This window comes from Equus przewalskii, chromosome 4, assembly GCF_037783145.1.
Source record: "Equus przewalskii isolate Varuska chromosome 4, EquPr2, whole genome shotgun sequence".
Classification (NCBI taxonomy): Eukaryota; Metazoa; Chordata; class Mammalia; order Perissodactyla; family Equidae; genus Equus; species Equus przewalskii.
Genome location: NC_091834.1, coordinates 107624581 through 107644574, shown reverse-complemented (window position 1 = coordinate 107644574; position 19994 = coordinate 107624581). Strand labels below are relative to the sequence as shown.

General features: G+C 43.1%; 1 protein-coding gene across 8 annotated transcripts in view; it reads left to right on the top strand.

Moving 5' to 3' along the window:
• PTPRN2 (protein tyrosine phosphatase receptor type N2) overlaps positions 1-19994 on the top strand; it is a 924814-nt gene that overhangs the window by 324065 nt on the left and 580755 nt on the right. For all 8 annotated transcript variants that reach the window (XM_070618094.1, XM_070618092.1, XM_070618095.1 and 5 more), the window contains one exon: positions 7310-7472. In XM_070618094.1, the coding sequence (XP_070474195.1) occupies positions 7310-7472 (163 nt within the window). The remainder of the gene's footprint in view (positions 1-7309; positions 7473-19994) is intronic.

The following is a 19994-nucleotide window of genomic DNA, read 5'->3' as shown; positions in this document are numbered from 1 at the left end:
ATCTCTATAACTGAATTTGTGTCTGCCTTTGTGTTCATGACCATCTAATAGATGAAGCAGCTAAGTCACCAAGAAGTTGATTTCCAAGTCCTGTGGGATGAAATGAATGAATACACGTAAAGAACTTGTACATACAGAATATGTCACCATATTAGCTCTCTCGCTGGCCGGACTGTGAGTTTCTTGAGAGTAAGAACTGTGTCTCTGTATTTCCTATGACAGTACATCTCCCTTGAATGCCTCGTTTGACAAAGAGAATGTGCCACTATAGTCTGTGTGTGTAAGACATTTCTGTAGAAAAAACAAAAACCAAACCCAAAACCAAAGTCAAACTATCTTGAATTCCCATTTTCATTTTGGATGAGTTCAAACTCTTCCCACTGCTCTTTAGATTACACCTGGGTATTTAAGTTCCACCCACTCCTTCTTCCCTCTTAGTGAAGATTTAACTGAGCGTGGAGCACCATCCCTAACAACCTTGCACTCCACTAAGAGAGGGAATTGGGCTGGAGAGCCCAAGAAGGTCAAAGAGCAGAGGGATAGGAGAGTCAAGAAAACTGAGCAAGGAATAACTCTCTATGTGGTCTAAATGTGACTGAAAAGTACAGCCAAGGTGGGGAAAAACCAGAGTATGGTGTCACCAAAAGCAGAGTGTGTCCGGAGAGAATGACTGAGAAATCAGACCAGGTGAGACCATGGCACAGACACCTGGGTCACTACATTCTTAGCAGTGTCAATAATGTCAGTTTTTTAGTTGCCAGTTTTATTATGAAAAATGGTACCTTTTATTTTTATTACAAGTGAGATTAAAGATTTAAGAGTATACATATATAAAGATTGGAATTTTATTCTATATGAATTTCCTGTATGTGATCTTTGTCCATATAAGTATTTTTCGCATTTTTCTGTTTTGTTTCATTCAGTATAGAGTCTTTATATTTAAGACTAGTAACTTTCATTTCTCATACTTGTAGAAATATTTTTTCCAGTCTATACCATAGATGGCACTAGATATAGTTGTTAATGAAAACAGAGAGCTCTCAGCCCTCTATAGACTGGATTCTAGTTTTTTTCCTTGAGCTGTTGAACCTCAAGAAAACCAGTCATCCATCTCTAAAGGCAGCATCCCATTCGGGGAGGACATGATGGGATAGTCTCCAGATTCCTTCCCACCCTCTCTGCCGGCTCTGCCCAGAGAGACGGGTCTTCTCGGGCTTCCAGTAGGTCCCCTTGACCTCGGGCTGGGGTTGGGTTTGGCCTGTGGGTGCAGCCCCAGCGTGGAGGGTGGGGTCCAGATGACAGGTGACTATTCTGCCCAAGGTCACAGCCCTCTCTGCCCTTAGCTCTGGTCCCGTGACTCCTCCCTCCTGTCCATCCAGTTATTCTCCATCATAACCCTCGTTGGTTCTTAGTCCTGCCATGCCTTTGTAAATAGTTCCCTTAGTAAACTCCCAGGATATCCCATTTCAGGGTGCCGTCTGTTTCCTGTGGGGACTCTGCCTGATAGAGAGACTCAGCAGCCAAAATAAGGAGCATAGCAGCCTGTCGTCTTCCTGCTCAGCTGCTGTTCCTGCAGCAGTGTGTCAAGGTTACGTGATCGTCATGATACATGTGGAATAGTTTTCATTCTTTTCATAAAATTTCTGCAAATCTTTAGCATTGAAATGATCTGCTTCCTGGTATATGTATTTTTAATCTTTCTTTGTAGGTAAATCTCATGACACTTTCATTGTCTTCCAAGATTATTGGCAAAATATGCTCACAGTTTTATATTGAGTGAAATTGGGGCATTTATATTTTGCAGAGAACTATCATCCTTTTCACAGGGATTTCCAAATTTGTTCACTTAGTGCAACACATGGTGTTTATTGTATTAGAATTCCAAAATCATCCAGCGTATGTGTGGTTGTCACTCCTTCGTCATTTTTAACTTTATTTTTCTCTTCACTCTTTCAACACAATTTTTAAAAAGAATTATCTCTTGAATATTCTTCTTTCTACTATCCTTAGATTTATTGTCTTTTATAAAAGTTCTTGAGTTGAACATTTTGTTCATCTTTTTATTTATTCATCTTTAAAAAGTAATGAAATCACCCAAGTCTCTGCATTTGCCTGTGTCATATCAGCATGATCCTGTGATTTCAATGTGTTCTCATCAGTTTTTGTTGTAAATTATATGTAATTGCAATTTCATATCCTTTGGGAACAATAAGCATTTGTAGTCTTTTTCATTTTTTCATAATTAAACTTTAGCGTAAATTTTACTCCATTTTAGTCAGCGAATATTACTTGTTCAGTTTTTAGTTTTTGGAAATTTTGAGGTTTATACTATACTTTTATTAATTTTCAGTGGATTCTTCAAAAGGATATTATATCCACTATTTGTAGGGTAAAGATTTTTATATACAATTTATAATTATATATATACATATAATTTGCAATTGTATATAAATATCAATCATAATACTAAAAAGTCAGTGTGTCCTTATTTATGTTTGACTCATTGAAATTTCTTAGACACAAACTGTGTTTCCGTAAGTTTTCCTTTCATTGTTAATATATTCTGCTTTATACTCTTAGAGGTCCTGACATTTAGCACATAAAGGTCTATGTCGTTTCGTCTTTGTTGTCAGTCGTACCTATTGCCATTTTTAAATGATGTCTTTGTCGCCTCTAATGTTTTTTGCCTTGGATTCCATTTTTCTAAAATTAGTATTGCCATTCCTAATTTTGGCCTTGTTTTTGCTGCCTAATTAATCTGTGGCCGTCCTTTAAAGTTTCACCCGTTGGACTCTTTCTGTTTTATCAGTAACATCGAATGCCTTTTTCAGCCTCCCGGACAGCTCAGTAAGGGCACTCACACCATGGAAGGCCCTGATTTCTTTCTTTCCTCTACGGACTGCGATTAGTTTGCTTTTGCCATCTTTAGTAGTTGTAACTATGTATCTTATTTTAAATTCAATTTGTGCCTATTGCCCTTAGGTTTTCCAGATATTTTTAAGTAACAAGTTTATGTAGTTATTAATAAAGGAGTCCATATCTTCTGGTACCCCACCTGAGATAAGGAGCTTGTGCTTCCCCCTTCTCCACTTTCCAAGTGGGGCTTCTGACCAGCATATCCCTAGCACCTGGAGTGCGCCTTTCACGAGGCAGACATCCTGTTGGTATCTGTTGAATAAAGGAAGGAAGGAGAGCATGAACTATCTGCTGATGCTTTGAATTATTATCTGGGTAGCTACACTAACTAGGAATCTTGACCGACTTTCTTCATTCCAGGGGTGCATTTCTAGAGCATTCTGTGCTTGGTAGATTTGTGAGTATCCACAGTCGGCCAGTGAGAAAGTACTTGGCGTTCTTCATTCAAGTCAGTTTATGTTTAGAGAGATTAGGGTCCTTGCCCCAAACCAATGGCCCATTCAGGAGGCAGAGATGAGTTAGAATGCAGCCTTCAGGGGGCCCCGGCCTGTTCTGGGCTGATCAGAGTGAGGATGCATGAGAAAGCCGGAAAGAGGCATGATGCAGACAGTCAGTGCAGCGACACTGAGTGTAAGGACAGAGCTGAAAGTGTTTGGGCATGCTGAGGACCTAAGACCCTAAGAATGCCCTTTGCCAAAGCTCCTGAGACAGGAAGAGATGACTGGGAGTGCCAGCATGATGCAATGAACTCCAGTAACACTGGAGAGAACCGTGACCAGAAGATTGGGTCAGGGGGGTCATGAGAGTTTTATGTGAAAAATAAAATGAGCCTGAAATCATTATTAAATAAGGTTAGGATTATTGAGAAAAGGAGTGAGAACCAGGTTCACCTGTGCTCTTTGCAAAGATTTTGTTCATAATTTGGATTTTTTTGCCTCCAGCTAATTGGGTAACAATTTAAAGGACTTCATATTATTTTGAGCCTGAAGGTCAGTTCATGTAAGTAGGAAAGAGAGTAGTGGAGACCTAAGTGTAGAACACTTTTGATCTTTTAGAAGTAGAAGATGTATATTTATAAAGTTTGACCTACTTCAAACCAAATGACAGGGCAAAAGTCAATTTGCAAGTTAATTGCTACAAAACCGCACAACATAATGATGAACACTCCCATCACTGTAACATATTACAGCATCACAAACAAATCTGCAAGTACCCACAGGCACACAGGGAAGATGAATAAGACAATTTAAAGGCACATTTATGAGGTGGTGCTATCTGCATTGATTAGTAATTAGTGAGAAAAATAGACGAAATACCAGAAAAGTACATTGACTTCAGTTAAATTACACTCTGACAACGTAGAACATGGAATTTCATGCATTGAAGAACGGTCAAGGGAACAATAGCCGTGACTGAGAATAGCTGTGGGGCCTTGGTGATCAATGTGCTGTTGAGTCTGAGCTAATATGACTGAAAAGCCATTAGAAATAAAAACAGGACAGTTTTATCAATTGAGATAGTTAAGCACAAATATGAAGATTTTCTGTAAGTCCCAGCTTTTATGAAATACATGCATATATCACACACCTAACATTAGGGATCTGTTCTTGAAAATCGGACGTTCTACGTGAAATCACTGCTTGGGAGCCTGTTCTCCATTACTTTAAGTGGGAAATCTATGATGAGTTACACACCCACCTAAAACCCCAATGCGTTTCCTAAAGTGTGTCTAAATCATAGTGAGTACCCACAGATGAGTAACAAGCTGTTGTGTTTGGATAAAAAATACTTAAAACATTGTTTCCTGGTCACCAAAAGTGGAGATGGGTATTAGCAAATGGGCACTTGATTTGCAGTAACACAGCCTCACCCAGAACCTGCAAAACACACACATAGACACACACACGTGTAGACACACTCATGCATGCATGCGTGGTGATGTCAGCCTGTGGTCACTGCCAAATTCCTTGTTACAATCAGAACATAGAGCATTCCCTTTGATAAAGCAGCATTCTTACTGTTTGGCTAGAATAGGGTATCCAGATCAGCCTGTCGTAAATGGACGTCATCCCTTGGCCTGCAGAAGTCAGGTGGCGAGCAGATAACAGTGCTGGCAGTAACTATACATGCTCACCACACGGGCATGTGGACCTTAGTGGTTGTCCTGTACCACTGAGGTGGCGAGTGTGGAGAGAAGCGGATGGATCTGGGTGTATTGTTTAGGTCATCTCGTGGGATGGTGTTGACGTGTAGGCAGAGGGAAGAGAAAAGCACAAGAGTAACAGTCAATCCTCTAGGTTTGTGGCTTAAGCAACCTGTTGAATGGTGTTGCCATTTACAGAGCTGTGTTGTCGATGGGCATCACTAAGCTATTTGCTTATAGCAAAGTGCAAGAGGAAAAAGATAAACTGAGGGAAGAGCTCTTAAACTAAAAGGAATCTGGACTGGATCATTTGGGAAGTTCTCAGCCTATCAAGAGTGCAAAAGATGCTGATGGCAGGAATTCATTGTCAGGAAAGCCAGGAATGGGGAGGCCAGCCCTTTGCCAGTCCTTTACAGGGATCAAGAGGCTGGAGAATTCAATGACAGGCGTCTGTGAAGAGACACCTTCCTGTCTGATTTCCTTCCGCACTTAGGAGACACCCTGGGCCTTTTCCAGTTGGGTGGTGTGCATCAAAGCAAAGTTGTCAATTGGGCTGCGAAGCTCTGGGTCAGCAGAACCCTCAGCACTGAAGCCGATGTCCAGGTCCAGGCTGTGAGATGGAAAGCTCTTTATGGCCCGGGCTCTGGGAAGCAGCCCTGTCACCTTTGGCCAGCTCTCGGCAAGCCAGGGTGAGAAGACAGGGAGCAAATCTAGACAGGAGCTGGACATTGAGGGCATTCCTTCCTACCCCGGCTTAGGTCCCAGGACAGAGTGAGTTGTGACATTGGTTTCCTGGCGCCTGTTAGGAGACTTGTGGCCCTGACTTTCTTCTGGTTCCCATGGCCATCTGGTCACTTTCTCAATGCCTTTTATTTTGGCTGCACTTAGCCAGTGACAAATGTCTCGGCTGGGAAATAGGTGACTCTCTTAATGACTTTGAGCATAAGTAGGATGGTCACATCTGACTGCCCTTCATTTTGTCTCCCAGATTCCCAACTTGACAGCCAACCTGTATGTCTGTGGCCTTGTCCTCATGGCCCCCTCTGGACCCAGCCTCTTCCTTATAGGTACTCGGGTGCAAAGCCACATCCAGCTTCAGGATGAGCTTGCACCACACTGCCACACAGGAAATAAACAGAAAGTGTCCTCATCTGTCATTCCGGCTTCAAACTGGTCTGCCTGGCACGGTCCATGCACACAGATGGTGATCCAAGCGTGGCCTTTGGTAATAACAGTACTACAATGTAGCAGTATGTAGCACTGTGTTAGTTTCCTACTGTGGCGAATTACCACAATGGAGTGGCAGATTTATCATCTTACTGTTCTGTAGGTCAGAAGTCCAGCACGGGCCTCCCTAGGCTGAAGTCTAGGTGTCGTGGGGCTGGCTCCTTCAGCAGGCTCTGGGCGAGGATCGTTCCTGGCTGTTTGCATCTCCAGAATCTCCCCCACTCCTTGGCTCCTGGTCCATCCTCCCAAGCTGGAACTCTTTTTCACATGACATCACTCTGACACCAACCCTCCACCTCCTCTTCCTCTTTTAAGAAGCTTGTGATCACACTGGGACGCTAACCCAGGATCATCTCTGCATCTTAGTGTCAGCTAACTAACCACCCAATGCCTCCTGCCCCCTTATCTACCGCGTGGCGCTGCGCCTCCTGTTGCTGGGAAAGTGGCTTTCACGTTTGCTGTGATATCCCGCCTGCCTTGCTTGTAAAGTGGTCAGTTCTCTGTTCTACTGCCCCAACCTCCACTCCCGGCTGCCAGGGCTCCTTACAGCCCCGTCCGGTCAGACTGTTCCTGACTCTTTGCTTTGCCCTTGCTGTCTCTGTGCCTCCATTCCATTTCCCGAGACCTCTGGCCCCTTCCACATAGACCTCCAGCCTCAGGCCTGCCGAGCGCTGCTCCTCTCTCTGCCTCTCAGACTCTCGTTGCACTTGTTGTAAGTATCAGCTCTTTCCTGTATATTAGTGTCTCCTGTAACATACTTTAGGGCTGGCCCTCTTCTCGGGGTGGCTCGTCAAGTCCCCACAGTGGCTCTGAGGTATGTCAGGGCATCAGGCTCAGGAGGGTGCATGAGAGATTCAAATCCTGGTTAGTGAGAGCTAAGGAGGGTCGGACCTTGCCACCTGGCCACGCATCCTGCGTGCATAATTTCTCTCATGCTCCGGCAGTGGTGTCCAGCACAGGGCCGGGCGCCTGATCACCATCCAGCTGACATGCAATGGCTCACAGTGTTCTTTTGCTTTTCAGGACCTCAATGCAGAGTGTTGATAATGAAAAGAGATACAGTCAGGAGGGTGACATTGCACTAGCCAAGGCCCTTCAGCGCTACCTGCCGTACCTGGAGGCCCTGTCCCAGGCCACCACCTCGAACCTGCTCCCCAGGATGAAGCATGGCAGACCACCATCTGAGGTGACCCTTAGCTTACTCTGTGATCTGGGATGTGTCTGTTACCTGCTGTGTTGGTTTTCTCTGGGTGCACACACAGGGAATGCTTCCTAAGTCTTCAGCCTCTCTTTGTTTTTCTCCTGTGTCCCAGGCTAGTGGGTGGTATGGTGAGGGACAGGGATTGTGTGCAGACAAATGTCCCTGGAGCCCTTTTAGAATCACGCACCACTCCCCCCGCCACGTCCAGCAGTGGCTGCCTACCCACCATCAACACTGAGCCAATCAGTGGTCCAAGCCACCCTTACCAATGGTGAGGGTCTTTCGGATGTCTTCTTTGGGACAGGCACTGGAGAAAGCCCACCATCTAAAATATGGCATGACACTTGGGAGGCAGCACAGAGCATTGTTTCCTCCCTTTAAGGAGAGGACCTGCATTCACTGCCTGAACCCAGGACAGCAGTGGACACTCATCTGTGAGGGAAGACAAGCTCCCTGAATTTGGCTGGAATTAGGTGGGCACAGGGTGACCAACCATCGTGGTTTGCTCAGGGCTGTCCTGGAGTGAGCACTCCAAGTCCTGCGTCCAGGACACCTCTCCTTGCCAGCACACCTGCCTCGGTGGGCGCCCTGTGTGGGCGAGGAGGGCCTGGAACCAACTGACTGGCCCTCGGGGAGAAGTTCCCTTTACACCAATGCTGAATCTGCCCTGGGGCTATCTCAGAGTGCGGGAACATTCAGAAGAACACTTTAAAGAAACAGAATTAGAAATCTCCATGACCTTTTACGTGGAAAAGCGTGCATGATTTTTATAACAACTTGTTAAACCGGAGTTGCCAGACTTTGACTTGCCTGGACACAGGCAGAGATGGGGGGCTACAAGTGACCCTCAGCCAGACGACCATCGCACGTCCTGAGGATGGGATTTGGGGCGAAGTATGGAAGCCCTGGAGGGTCCTGGGTGTGCTGGTGTTTGACAGCGATGCTCACACTTCTGTTTTGCCAAGCATTAGTTACATCAGCTGAAATTTGACATATTTTTGCTTCTAAGAGTGACACTCACTGGCTGGCGTGAGGCTGGGGGTGCTTTTCACTTCCTCAGAAGCTCCCCAGTCTCCTCAGAAGATGGCTGGGGCTCTTGGAAACACGTGGGAAGAAATTTGATCCACTTATTTGATTATTTTCCTGTTACGAAGCCATTGAAATTATGTAAGCCGACTCTGGGCTGGCATTTCTGGCAACGCATACACACCAGTTCCTTTGAGAGGCCACACGGCTGACGATGCCTCACAGAGTCACCTTAGGATCTTAGTGACCTTGGAGTTGACACATCAGAAGAGAACTCATAGAAGGCTGTAGCCCCACAAGGAGATGTGGGCTAGGTTAAGAAGCTGGTTCATTTCTGCCTCTTAGGGGCAAACATCAGAAAAAGGACCTCTGTTGTCCAGCTGCTCTCCAGGATGCTCGTGTGGCGCCCTCCTGGAGGCCCCTCGCCATCCAGCCTCCTTGATACGGAGGTGCCTCACAATAATGTTGGAATGTAGAGGCCCTGTGAAGAGTCCAGCACTGGCCCAGCACTCATGCTGAGGCCACAGGGGTTTCCAGAGACCCCAGGTCACGTTTGAGAGCTGCTGGGAGCGCTGTCCCGCACAGCTCTTATTCATGTTTCCCTGAGGAAACAGCCGCGACATGGGTCCCTGGAACCGCTGCTGAGCCTCGGGAACCTGGAAATGTGTTTGCCCAGTTCTCAGAATCCGTCCTAACGGCATGGAGTGGGGTCTCAGTCCTCACAGATGAGCACAGGCAGCCGAGTGCTAGAGCCCCTACAAGGAGAGAATGAGACCACAGAGGGACAGTTCTGCACTATGCTTCACCCAGGCCCACCCCAGCCCAGGTTGCTGGCCAGACTGAGAGGCATGGTTCAAAGCCTTTCACATGAACCATCAGCCAGCATCTCAACATGGGCCTGATCCTGATTCAGCAGGGTCCACTTAACACTTTTTTAAAAACGTTAAACTTAAGGTTTTTTCAATTCATTTGCTGGTATTGACTAAGCACTTTCTATGACCCAGAGGCTCAGCTAGACGTTGTGGGGTGAGAGATGGATTCCAGAGAGGAATCTCTTCCTGGGGGAATCGGCGATGGGCAGACATGGTGGGAGAGATTCTGGACGTTCTAGAGCAGAATCCTGGCAGTTTCAGGAGCGGGCTCAGAACCAGCTCCTCTCCAAGTGCTGTGTGGCCTTGGGGAAGCTACTTAACCTCTCTGTCCTCCAGGGTCCTTGGCTGTAAAATTGAGCAATAGTGGTCATGAAGTCGTTGTGAGGATTAAGCAAGAAAATATATGTAAAGCTCATGGAGAAGGGCTCACTTGATAGTAGTTATTATTATTAATAATAAAATAATCTTTTAAAAACAAAATGACAATTAGGTCAAGAGTCTGAAAACCATCTGCTGGATTCTTAGTGGATTTCTTGACTCTACCGAGGAGAATCAGAGGAAAGCAGCCACACTCACAAAACAGAGTTAATCAATATATCCCAGCGCCTCAGAATCCCCTGGAGCCGTGGGCTGCTGCCCCGGCCACAATGCAGTGCAATACAGATTTCATTTGTTTACTTCACAACCTGGTAGAGACCGACATTTCTCACAGTCCTCTGTGTATTGGTGAGTTAAGTACATTCCAGTACAAAGTCATTGTTTTGTCTTCCTGCGTTGTGCCCTGTTGTGTCGTTATCAAAAGGATGTGATGCTTTGTGCTCCGTCTGGCTACTGCTGTGGGATCTCTGGGCTCCTATAATGGAGACGTCACATTATGTCCCTGGGTATTGGATGCGAGTAATCAATAAAGAGGAACCCATGTGCAGTCCAGAGATGTGTTCGAGGAGGGAGAGGAGAGAGCGGTTAAAAGTTCCAGAGACTCAGAAGAAGTTTGAATGAAAGGAAATCAGTTGAAATTTCTCTGTGAAGCAGTTTAATGTGTTTTCCCCCAACTTAACATGATATCCAACAAACCAGACTTATGTCCTCTTTGTCAGCTACAGAAACAGAAGAGGAAGGGGCGCAGGCTCCAAGGCATGGCCCGCCAGCCTCAGGGCAGTAAATGAAGCGTTGACTGCAAAGAGCATTTGGTTTTGTACAGTGGAAGCCTCAGTTGTTCACTTCTGAACTCATTATCATGTTTCTCTTTCAGTTTCAGTTGTTTACTAATTTAGCCCTCATGCTAAAACGACAGAGTCAAATTTAGAATAGAATTTGCTCCCTGGACAAGGAGCGGCATGAAATTCAACTGGAGGGAGTATTAAATGGGACCCCCAACTCTCTGCCGTATGCTCTTGCTGTTAGCACCCCAATGTGAGTAAAACAAGAGGTTTGACATTCGGCGTTAGAGATACATCGCAGCAAATTGTAGAAACTTGTTGAAAGGGGAGACTTTGGTTGCCTGTCAAGCAGTTTGTACCATGAACATTGGGACGTGCTGTGGGTAACATCTGTGAAATGGCGAGGAGCAGCTCCTGGGGGAGGGAAAAGTGCTGCTGCTCACAGCCACTCTCAGGGTACTCACGGGACAAGGGCTTCTGAGGTGGGTAGATCATCCTCTTGCATCCATATACTAATCAGTAGAGTTTACTGCGGAGTCTTTCCAGTCCTGACTCATGTACGGTGTGATTCCAACACCAGGAATCTGACATGTGTCCCGGGGCCGTTCTCAAAGCAGCCTACCCAGCACACATTCTGGCAGGAAGTGTGATGTGTATCTTCGCATGGGGCCACTCATCCCTTCAGGAGCTTATTCTCGAGGTGGCGGGAGGACTGAGCTCTTGAGATGGGGGTCCATTACCTCCGATGCTACTCTGCAGTCTCTGGGGTGCTTGGGAGGGGAATGGCATCCTGTCCCTGCCCACATCCCTACCTGCTCTCCATTTCAAGGAACAGACATGGGAAAAGGGGGTTGGTAGGGTCTTATTAAACATCCTTCACTAACCACTTGCTACCTTCCATCAAGTTTGGCTTCTATAATCTTTAAAACTCCCACCCAGTAAGATGACTAGACAGTGTGGTTTGTCTGGACAGTGCTGGTTTATGCCTGTTGCCCCATCATAATTACTAATAAGTCCTCCTTTCCCTCTCAGAAATGTTCCAGTTTGACTAATGAATTCTATGTTGATCCTACCACACCGCCATCTTAGCATGATAGTCACAAGGATTATTCAGAAAATGAGCACTTGGTGGCATTTTTGGCTCAGGTATTTTTCTTCTATGTTAAGATAGATGCTTCTCAATATTAAAAAATATGTGAAAACCTAGAACTCATTGTTTTCTCTGTCCAATGTTTAAATGAGGAGAAAGCTCTTCGTCATCTCTCTAGTGAACAAAGGCTGGATAAAGTACAAGATGTCCATGATCAAATATCACCAAAGCCACTGTGCAGACTCTGTCGCCACATGAGTGCAGCCAGCTGAGGTTTGGTCAGTGTTTTCTGATCCCCCTCTGCTCTCAGTTGATGAAATATTTCAGTTGGAAATTTAAGCTGTATACACTGATGGTCTTTCAAAGTGCAACCAATTTCCAATGAATTATTTTATAAATCATTTTTTCTGTGTATCTGTCATTAAAAATCTAACTCTCGCATAGAGAGTCAGAGAAATATTGTGAATTTATTATCTTTAGAGGCTTTAATACTGATTACTCCATAAGAGAAGCCGGAGGGAGTAAAAATCACACTACTCCTCTTAAATCAAACCAATAGCTCAAAGCTCTGATGCACTAATTGAGCTCTTATTGATCATGAAATAAGTGTAATTATTCCTTCTGTGTTGTTGTGGCGGAAACCAGCTCCTGCTTTTATCGACCACAGTAGCACTCGTGAAAAGTCCTTGTAGTCAGTATAGAGAACATTGTAAATTCCCAATTTACTCTACGCTATTGAAGAGGCTTAAACAGAAATTCATCACTTGGAAATACTATGAATTAACTGTTTTATTTTGGAAACATTGTTTTAGCATCTTTAATGCACGAGAAACTTTGCTGGGTGCTGGAATTGAAGATAAAAATTAGTCCTGCCCTCTGGGACTTTCGAGTCTTAGTGGATAAAGGAGACAAAAATATATAGTTGAAAATAGAGCAAGTGCTATAATGGAGAGAATGATAAAAATAAAGGAGATGCTTGAACCAGATGGGCATGTGGGGCAGGGATGTGTCAGAGAACAGATGTAGGAAAACAACTAGAAGCAACTGGTTGAAGATGTTTAGATGGACTTAAAGGTCAAGAGACCACCACAATCCTACCCTGACAACATGAACAAGCCAGGTGAGCTACTAAATCTTAACTTTAGAGATAACCCTCAGAGGGCCAAGGATACAAAGAAACATGAATGAACTAAATTCCAGAAAGCAATAAGCTTGTTCTAGTGGAAAAGAGACCACCACTACTTTCATGCAGTCTGGAATCACCCATAGGAGAGATAGGAAGAATGCAGCCTAAATTTTAAGGAACTGTTGACAGCACATGGAGACTGACATGAAGGGTAGAATCCACAGAGGCAGGCTGCATAGAGCCCTGAGTACTTGAGACAGAATACGGAAGGGTGGGAAAGGGAGGAGGGCTGAGAGAAACCCTTACAAGAAACTGCAGGCTTTTCTGACCACACCTCAGCAGCCCTCTGAAGGCTTGGAACAAGGCAGCACGGTGGAGAAAAATCTATCGTATAGGTGCAGAAAGCCAGGACTTGAGAGGGAAAAGAAGTCTTCAGCAACTCACGAATTGGCACTTGGGCTGTAAATCAGAGAGAGTGCTCCCCTGGTTCAGGAAACTGGCAGGTGTCTGCAAAGTATAAAGCAATCCTTGGAGTTGCACTGGGGCTTTGATCCCAGCCCTGCTGAAGAGAAGGTCCTGATCCTGCCCTCAGCATAACTGTAGCCAGAGTACTATGACTGAATGACTGAATCTAACCCGTTTCAGCTACAGATTGCATCAACTCAGCCCCCACATCAGCCAACTGAGAGAAGAAGGGACATGCTATTTTCAGGGATAGGTATTATTCACTTCATTATTTATTACTCTTTTATGCAAAATTTCTAGCATACAATCCAAAATTGGGAGACACACGAAGGAACAAGAAAATGAGTCTTATGGTCAAGAGAGTAAAGAGTCAAGAGAAGAATACCCAGGTATGTTTCAGTTGTTAGAATTGTTAGAAAGGGACATTTTAATAATTAGGGTAAATATATTAAAGGATTGAGTGGGAAAAGTGTAAAACATATAAATGGACAAATGGAAAATTGCAGGAGGGAGATGGAAACATAAAAGAGAACCAAATGGAAATGCGAGAAATGAAAGTAATAAGATCAGCAATAAGGAATTCATTTGATGAGTTTAGTGATCAACTAGACACAGTAGAGAAAAGAATCAGTGAATTTCAAGACGGGTCAATGTAAATGATCAAAAATGAAACATAAAGAACATGAAAGGAGTGCAAGAATGAAATAAAACATCCAAGACATCTGGGGCAATATCAAATACTCTAACACATATGTAATTGGAATCCTAGATGAGAAAAAGAGAGGGAATGAGACTGAAGAAGTAATGGCTGGAGTTTTCCCAAAATTGATAAAAGTCATCAAAACATAGATCCATGCTTAGTGAATGTCAAGCAGGACAAACATAGAGAAAACCAAATCTAGACATATCATAATAGAACTGGGAAAAACAAATAAAGAGAAAATTTTTATCAGTTTGCCTGAGGGAAAGAAAGTCATATTTCATCTAGAGGAACAATTATAAGAATGAAGTCCTACTTCTCATTAGGAGACCAGAAGACAATGGAACAACATCTTTGAAGTAATGAAAGGGAAAAAAAGCCTGTCCGTTTAGAAGTCTATATTGTTCAAAACCATAGACGGAACAGGGAGAACGTGTCTCTGGAAGAGCTGTACTTCAGAAGTGCTAAAAGAAGTGCTTCAGTGTAAAGAGAAGTGATGTCACGGAGAAGCCCATATCTGCAAACAGGAATGACAAGAACCAGAAATGGTAAATCTGCGAGTAAATGTAAAAAATACACACACATAAGATACATCAATTCTGACAAAGACTATTGGATATTCAAAGCAAAGTATAAAACTGTGTTGTGGGATTTATAGCTTATGTGGAAGAAAAATATATGACAACAAAAGCATGAAGAGTAGATAGGAATCCTGGAATTATACTGTGGTGACTTTCTGTTCATTCATGAAGTTGTAATATTATTTGAGGCTAGACTGTGATAAATTAGAGACATACATTATAATTTTTACAGCAACTATTTTCAAAAATAAGTAAAAATAGGTATAGCTAAAAGTCAATTTGGGGATAAAGTGGAATGTTAAAAATGCTTTATTTATCCATATGAGAGAAAGAAACGAGGAAGGAAGAGAGGAACAAAGATCACGTGGGTTGAATATAAAACAAATATCAAGAAAGTAGAGTTAAATCCACCCATATTGATAATTATATTAAATGCAAATGGACTAAACCCTCCAAATAAAAAAGCAGAGATGTTCACTCTGAATAAAAACCAAAACCAAGTTTTAACTATATTCTACTACATCCAAAGCACATGAAATAGAAAGACTTATATAGGTTGAAAGTAAAAGTATGGAAAATATATACAATGGAAACTCTAAATATAAGAAAGCTGGTGTGACTATATTAATATTAATCAAAGTACACTTTAAGATAAATAATGTCAGAGATAGAGACATTTTGTAATGACTAAATGGTCACTTCATTAAGATGACATAGAAATCCTTTTATGAACCTAATGGAAGAGCTTCAAATACAAAAAGCAAAAATATGAGGATATTGAAGAAAGAAATATACAAGTCCATAGTCATTTTTAGAGATTTTAACTCTCCTCTCTCAATAACTGATTATACAAATAGACAAAGTATCAGTAAGTATATAGAAGATTTGAACAACACCATCACCCAAATTAACCTAATTGATATTTATAGAATGGTACACCTAAAAACCGCTGAATGCACATTCTTTTTAAGTACACACAGAGTATTTCCCAAGATTGATCATATGCTGGGCCATGAACTAAATCTCAATAAATGTCAAAGGATCAAAATCATGTAGAGAAAGATATTAAAAGAAAACTGCAGATCATTATCCCTCAGAAATACAAAAGCGAAAATTCTAGACAAATTTTAGCAAATCAAATCCAGCAATATAAAATAAAGGATAATATACTATGATCAAGGGAAATTTATTCCAGAAATGCAAGATTGGTTACATTTGAAAATTAATCAGTATAACTTATTATATTAACAAGGAAAAGAAAGACTATATGATAGTCTTAATAGATACAGAAAAAGCATTTGACAAAAGCCATTATCCATTCATGACAGAAACCTACAAATAGTATTATAGTGAATGAGGAAAGACTGAATGCTTTCTGCTTAAAATATGGAATTAGACAAGTATGTCTGCTCTTACCGCTTCTCTTCAGCATTGCACTGGAAGTCCTAGGCAGTGCGATAAATCAGGAAGAAGAAATGAAAGGTATCTAGGTTACATAATCACCTTTGTAGCAAATTTGGTGAAATATACAAAACAGCTGCTAAAATTAATAAATGAGTGGAGCAATGCTGTAGAATGGAAAATAAATATACAAAAATCAATTGCATTTCTATATACTAGCCACAAAAATTAGGCATTGAAATTATAAAAATATCATTTACAATAGCATCAGAATTATGAAACAATTGAGATAATCTAACAAAACATGTGTAAGGCTTTGTACACTGAAAATTAGAAAACATTGATGAGAGTAATTAGAGATCTAGGTTGGTGTCAAGATGGTAGTGTTGGTGGAATCTGAAATCACCTCCTCCCATGAACACAACCAAGTTACAACTTTTCCTGGAACAATTGACCCTCAAAGAGGACAGAAAACTGAAGAAAGAGAACCCCCACAACAAGGGACAGTGCTAGCTGAGGCAGAAGAGGCAGAAATTCCTGTCTGGAGAGAAAAAAAAGCCACCTTTGTGAGCCATGGAGCTTCACAGCTGTGAGGGAGCAATCCTAAGGTACACAGCCTTCCCTGGAGGAGTGGGAGATCTGAGCAGGGGTGTGTTACTGCTATTAGCATCCTGCAGACTCAGCACAACTGAGACGAGTCTCATAATATCTGGCTTTGCTGGCTGTTAACTACAACGGGGAATACCCCTAGAAAAGCTATCAGACATAAGTGGAATAAAGTCATCTCTTAAATGACCCACACATAAATTCACCTGTTTCGGAAAGCAACCTAAAATCACCAGAAAGGTACAAAGTCCTTTGGTGAAAAGAGACTCACCTGATAGGCCCTAGGTGCATCTCAGTGAGAGGTGAGATCTCACTAGAGGCTGAGACATTGGCGGCAGCCATTACTGTGACCTAGTACAGGCATGCTGACACAGACCCTAGCAGACGCCATTGGAGTTATTACCCTGGCCTGTTAACCCAGGATCTGCCCTGCCCACTAGAGCACCAATTTAATCCATCTCAGCCAGGGAAGGCAGCCTTCCCTAGGGACTGGCCCCACCCAACAGCAAGCCCTTGGGCTACTCTTTGGCCTGCATAGATTGGGTGCTTGGATCTTCTGCAGGCAGGGCAGTGGGTCCACCCCTATGGGCCAGGGTGGAGTACATGGGGTGTTGGTGGAGGGTGTGAGGGCCTCTGCAGTGGGTTGACTGGGTCCGCTCCAGGGGGCTGGGATGTGTGCGTGGTCCAGGACTGTGTTGATGGTGTGTGTGAACCTGTGGGCCATGGGGCTTATCAGCAGCAGAAGACCTGTCCATTTCAAACAGCCACATAGGGGATTAGCCCTGCCTTCCAAAGCCTGAAAAATTGAATGCATCTGTTCCTGGGGCCGGCCCCACTCAGCTGCAATCCTGAGAGAGTTGACAACAGCCTTGAAGGCCAGAGGCCTATAGCAATTGTAAGCCCCTGAACTTAATAACCAGCCATGCTGGGGGGCCTACTCACTTAATAGAAAAACTGCAACAGGAATGTGCTATTAGACATTGCAGCCAACTGTGGTGAGGCTCCCCAAACCCAATAAAGTGACTGAAGGATCCATAGCAGCCCCCTGTAGCAGAGCATTGCAACCAGGAAGCCAGGGGGACAGCCTAGACTCCTTGGGCACCAGCAGCAAGAGCAACAGTGCCACAACAGAAGGATACATGTAGCCCACATAAGAGTCACTCTTGGAACATTTGGAACTGATGATGAGAGGGAAGCACACTGCTGGGCCTCACAGGGCATCTCTTAAATAAGGCCACCTCTCCAAGATTAGGAAATGTAACTGACCCACCTGATTCATAGATATAAGCACAAAGAAAGAGGCAAAATGAGGAGGCAAAGGAATATGTTCCAAGTAAGGGAACAGGACAAAACCCAGAAAAGGAACTTAATGAAACAGAAATAAACAATCTACCTGACAAAGAGTTTAAAAAAAAATCATAAGGATGCTCACTGATCTTGGGAGACGAAGGGATGAAGAAAGTGAGTATGTCAACAAAGAATTTGAAAATATAAAAAAGAACCAATCAGAACTGAAGAATACAATAGTGGAAATGAAAACCTCACTAGAGGGACTCACTAGCAGAGTAGATGATACAGAAGAACAGATCAGCGAGCTGGGCGAAAGGCTAGAGGAAACCATCCAAGCTGATTGGATACAAGAAAAAAGAACTAAAAGCAATAAGAACAGTCTAAGGGAACTCTGGGACAACATCATGCACGCTACATTTGTATTATAGGTGTCCTAGAAGGAGAAAGGAGAGACAAAGGGGCAGAGAATCTATTTGAAGAAATAATAGCTGAAAATTTTCCTAACCTAAAGAAGGAAACAGACATCCAGGTACAGGAAGCAGAGAGAACACCAAACAAGATAAACCCAAAGAGGCCCACACCAAGACACATTATAATTAAAATGTCCAAAATTATTCCCAATTATCTTTAGATAAAGAGAGAATCCTAAAAGCTGCAAGAGAAAGGCAATAAGTGACATACAAAGGAAACCCCATGAGGGTATCAGCTAACTTCTCAGCCAAAACCTTACAGGCTAGAAGGGAGTGGCACAATATATTTAAAGTGCTGAGGGGCCGGCCCTGTGGCTGAGTGGTTAAGTTCGTGAGCTCCACTTTGGCAGCCCAGGGTTTTGCCAGTTGGGATCCTGGGCACGGACGTAGCACTGCTCATCAGGCCATGCTGAGGCGGCATCCCACATAGCACAACCAGAAGCATTTACCATCAGAATATACAACTATGTACTGGGGGACTTAAGAAGAAGAAGAAGAAGGAGGAGGAGGAGGGGGAGGAGGGGGAGGGAGAAAGAACAAGATTGGCAACAGATGTTAGCTCAGGTGCCAATCTTTTTTTTTATTGAGATTATAATGGTTTATAACATTGTGTAATTTTGGGTGTACATTATTGTTTATCAATTCCTGAGTACACTTCATTGTGCTCACCTCTAGTAGTCTAATTTTTTTTTTATTAAGGTTACGAAAGTTAACGTCCTTGTGAAATTACAGTTGTACATCATTATTAGTCATGTTGTAGGTACACCACTTCACCCCTAGTGCCCTACCCCCAACCCCCTTTCCCCTGGCAACCACCAATCAGTTCTCTTTGTCCATATGTTAACTACCACCTATGAGTGGAGTCATACAGAGTTTGTCTTTCTCTGTCTGGCTTATTTCACTCAACATAATACCCTCAAGGTCTATCCATGTTGTTGTGAATGGGACGACTTTGTCCTTTTTTATGGCTGAGTAGTATTCCATTGTATATATATATACCACATCTTCTTTATCCAATCATCAGTTGCTGGGCACTTAGGTTGGTTCCATGACTTGGCTATTGTGAATAATGGTGCGATGAACATAGGGGTGCATGGAACTTTTGGAATTGCTGATTTCAGGTTCTTAGGATAGATACCCAGTAGTGGGATGGCTGGGTCATAAGGTATTTCTATTCTTAACTTTTTGAGGAATCTCCATACTGTTTTCCATAGTGGCTGCACCACTTTGCATTCCCACCAACAGTGTATGAGGGTTCCCTTTTCTCCACAGCCTCTCCAACATTTGTCACTCTTGGTTTTGGATATTTTTGCCATCCTAACAGGTGTAAGGTGATATCTTAGTGTAGTTTTGATTTGCATTTCCCTGATTATTAGTGATGATGAGCATCTTTTCATGTGTCTATTGGCCATCCGTATATCTTCTTTGGAGAAATGTCTGTTCATGTCCCCTGCCCAATTTGTAATTGGGTTGTTTGATTTTTTATTGTTGAGTTGTGTGAGTTCTTTGTATATTGTGGAGATTAACCCTTTGTTGGATAAATAATTTGTGAATATTTTTTCCCAGTTAGTGGGATGTTTTTTTGTTTCAATCCTGTTTTCCCTTGCCTTGAAGAAGCTCTTTAGTCTGATGAAGTCCCATTTGTTTATTCTTTCTATTGTTTCCCTCATGTGAGGGGTTATGGTGTCTGAAAAGATTCTTTTGAAGCTGATATCAAAGA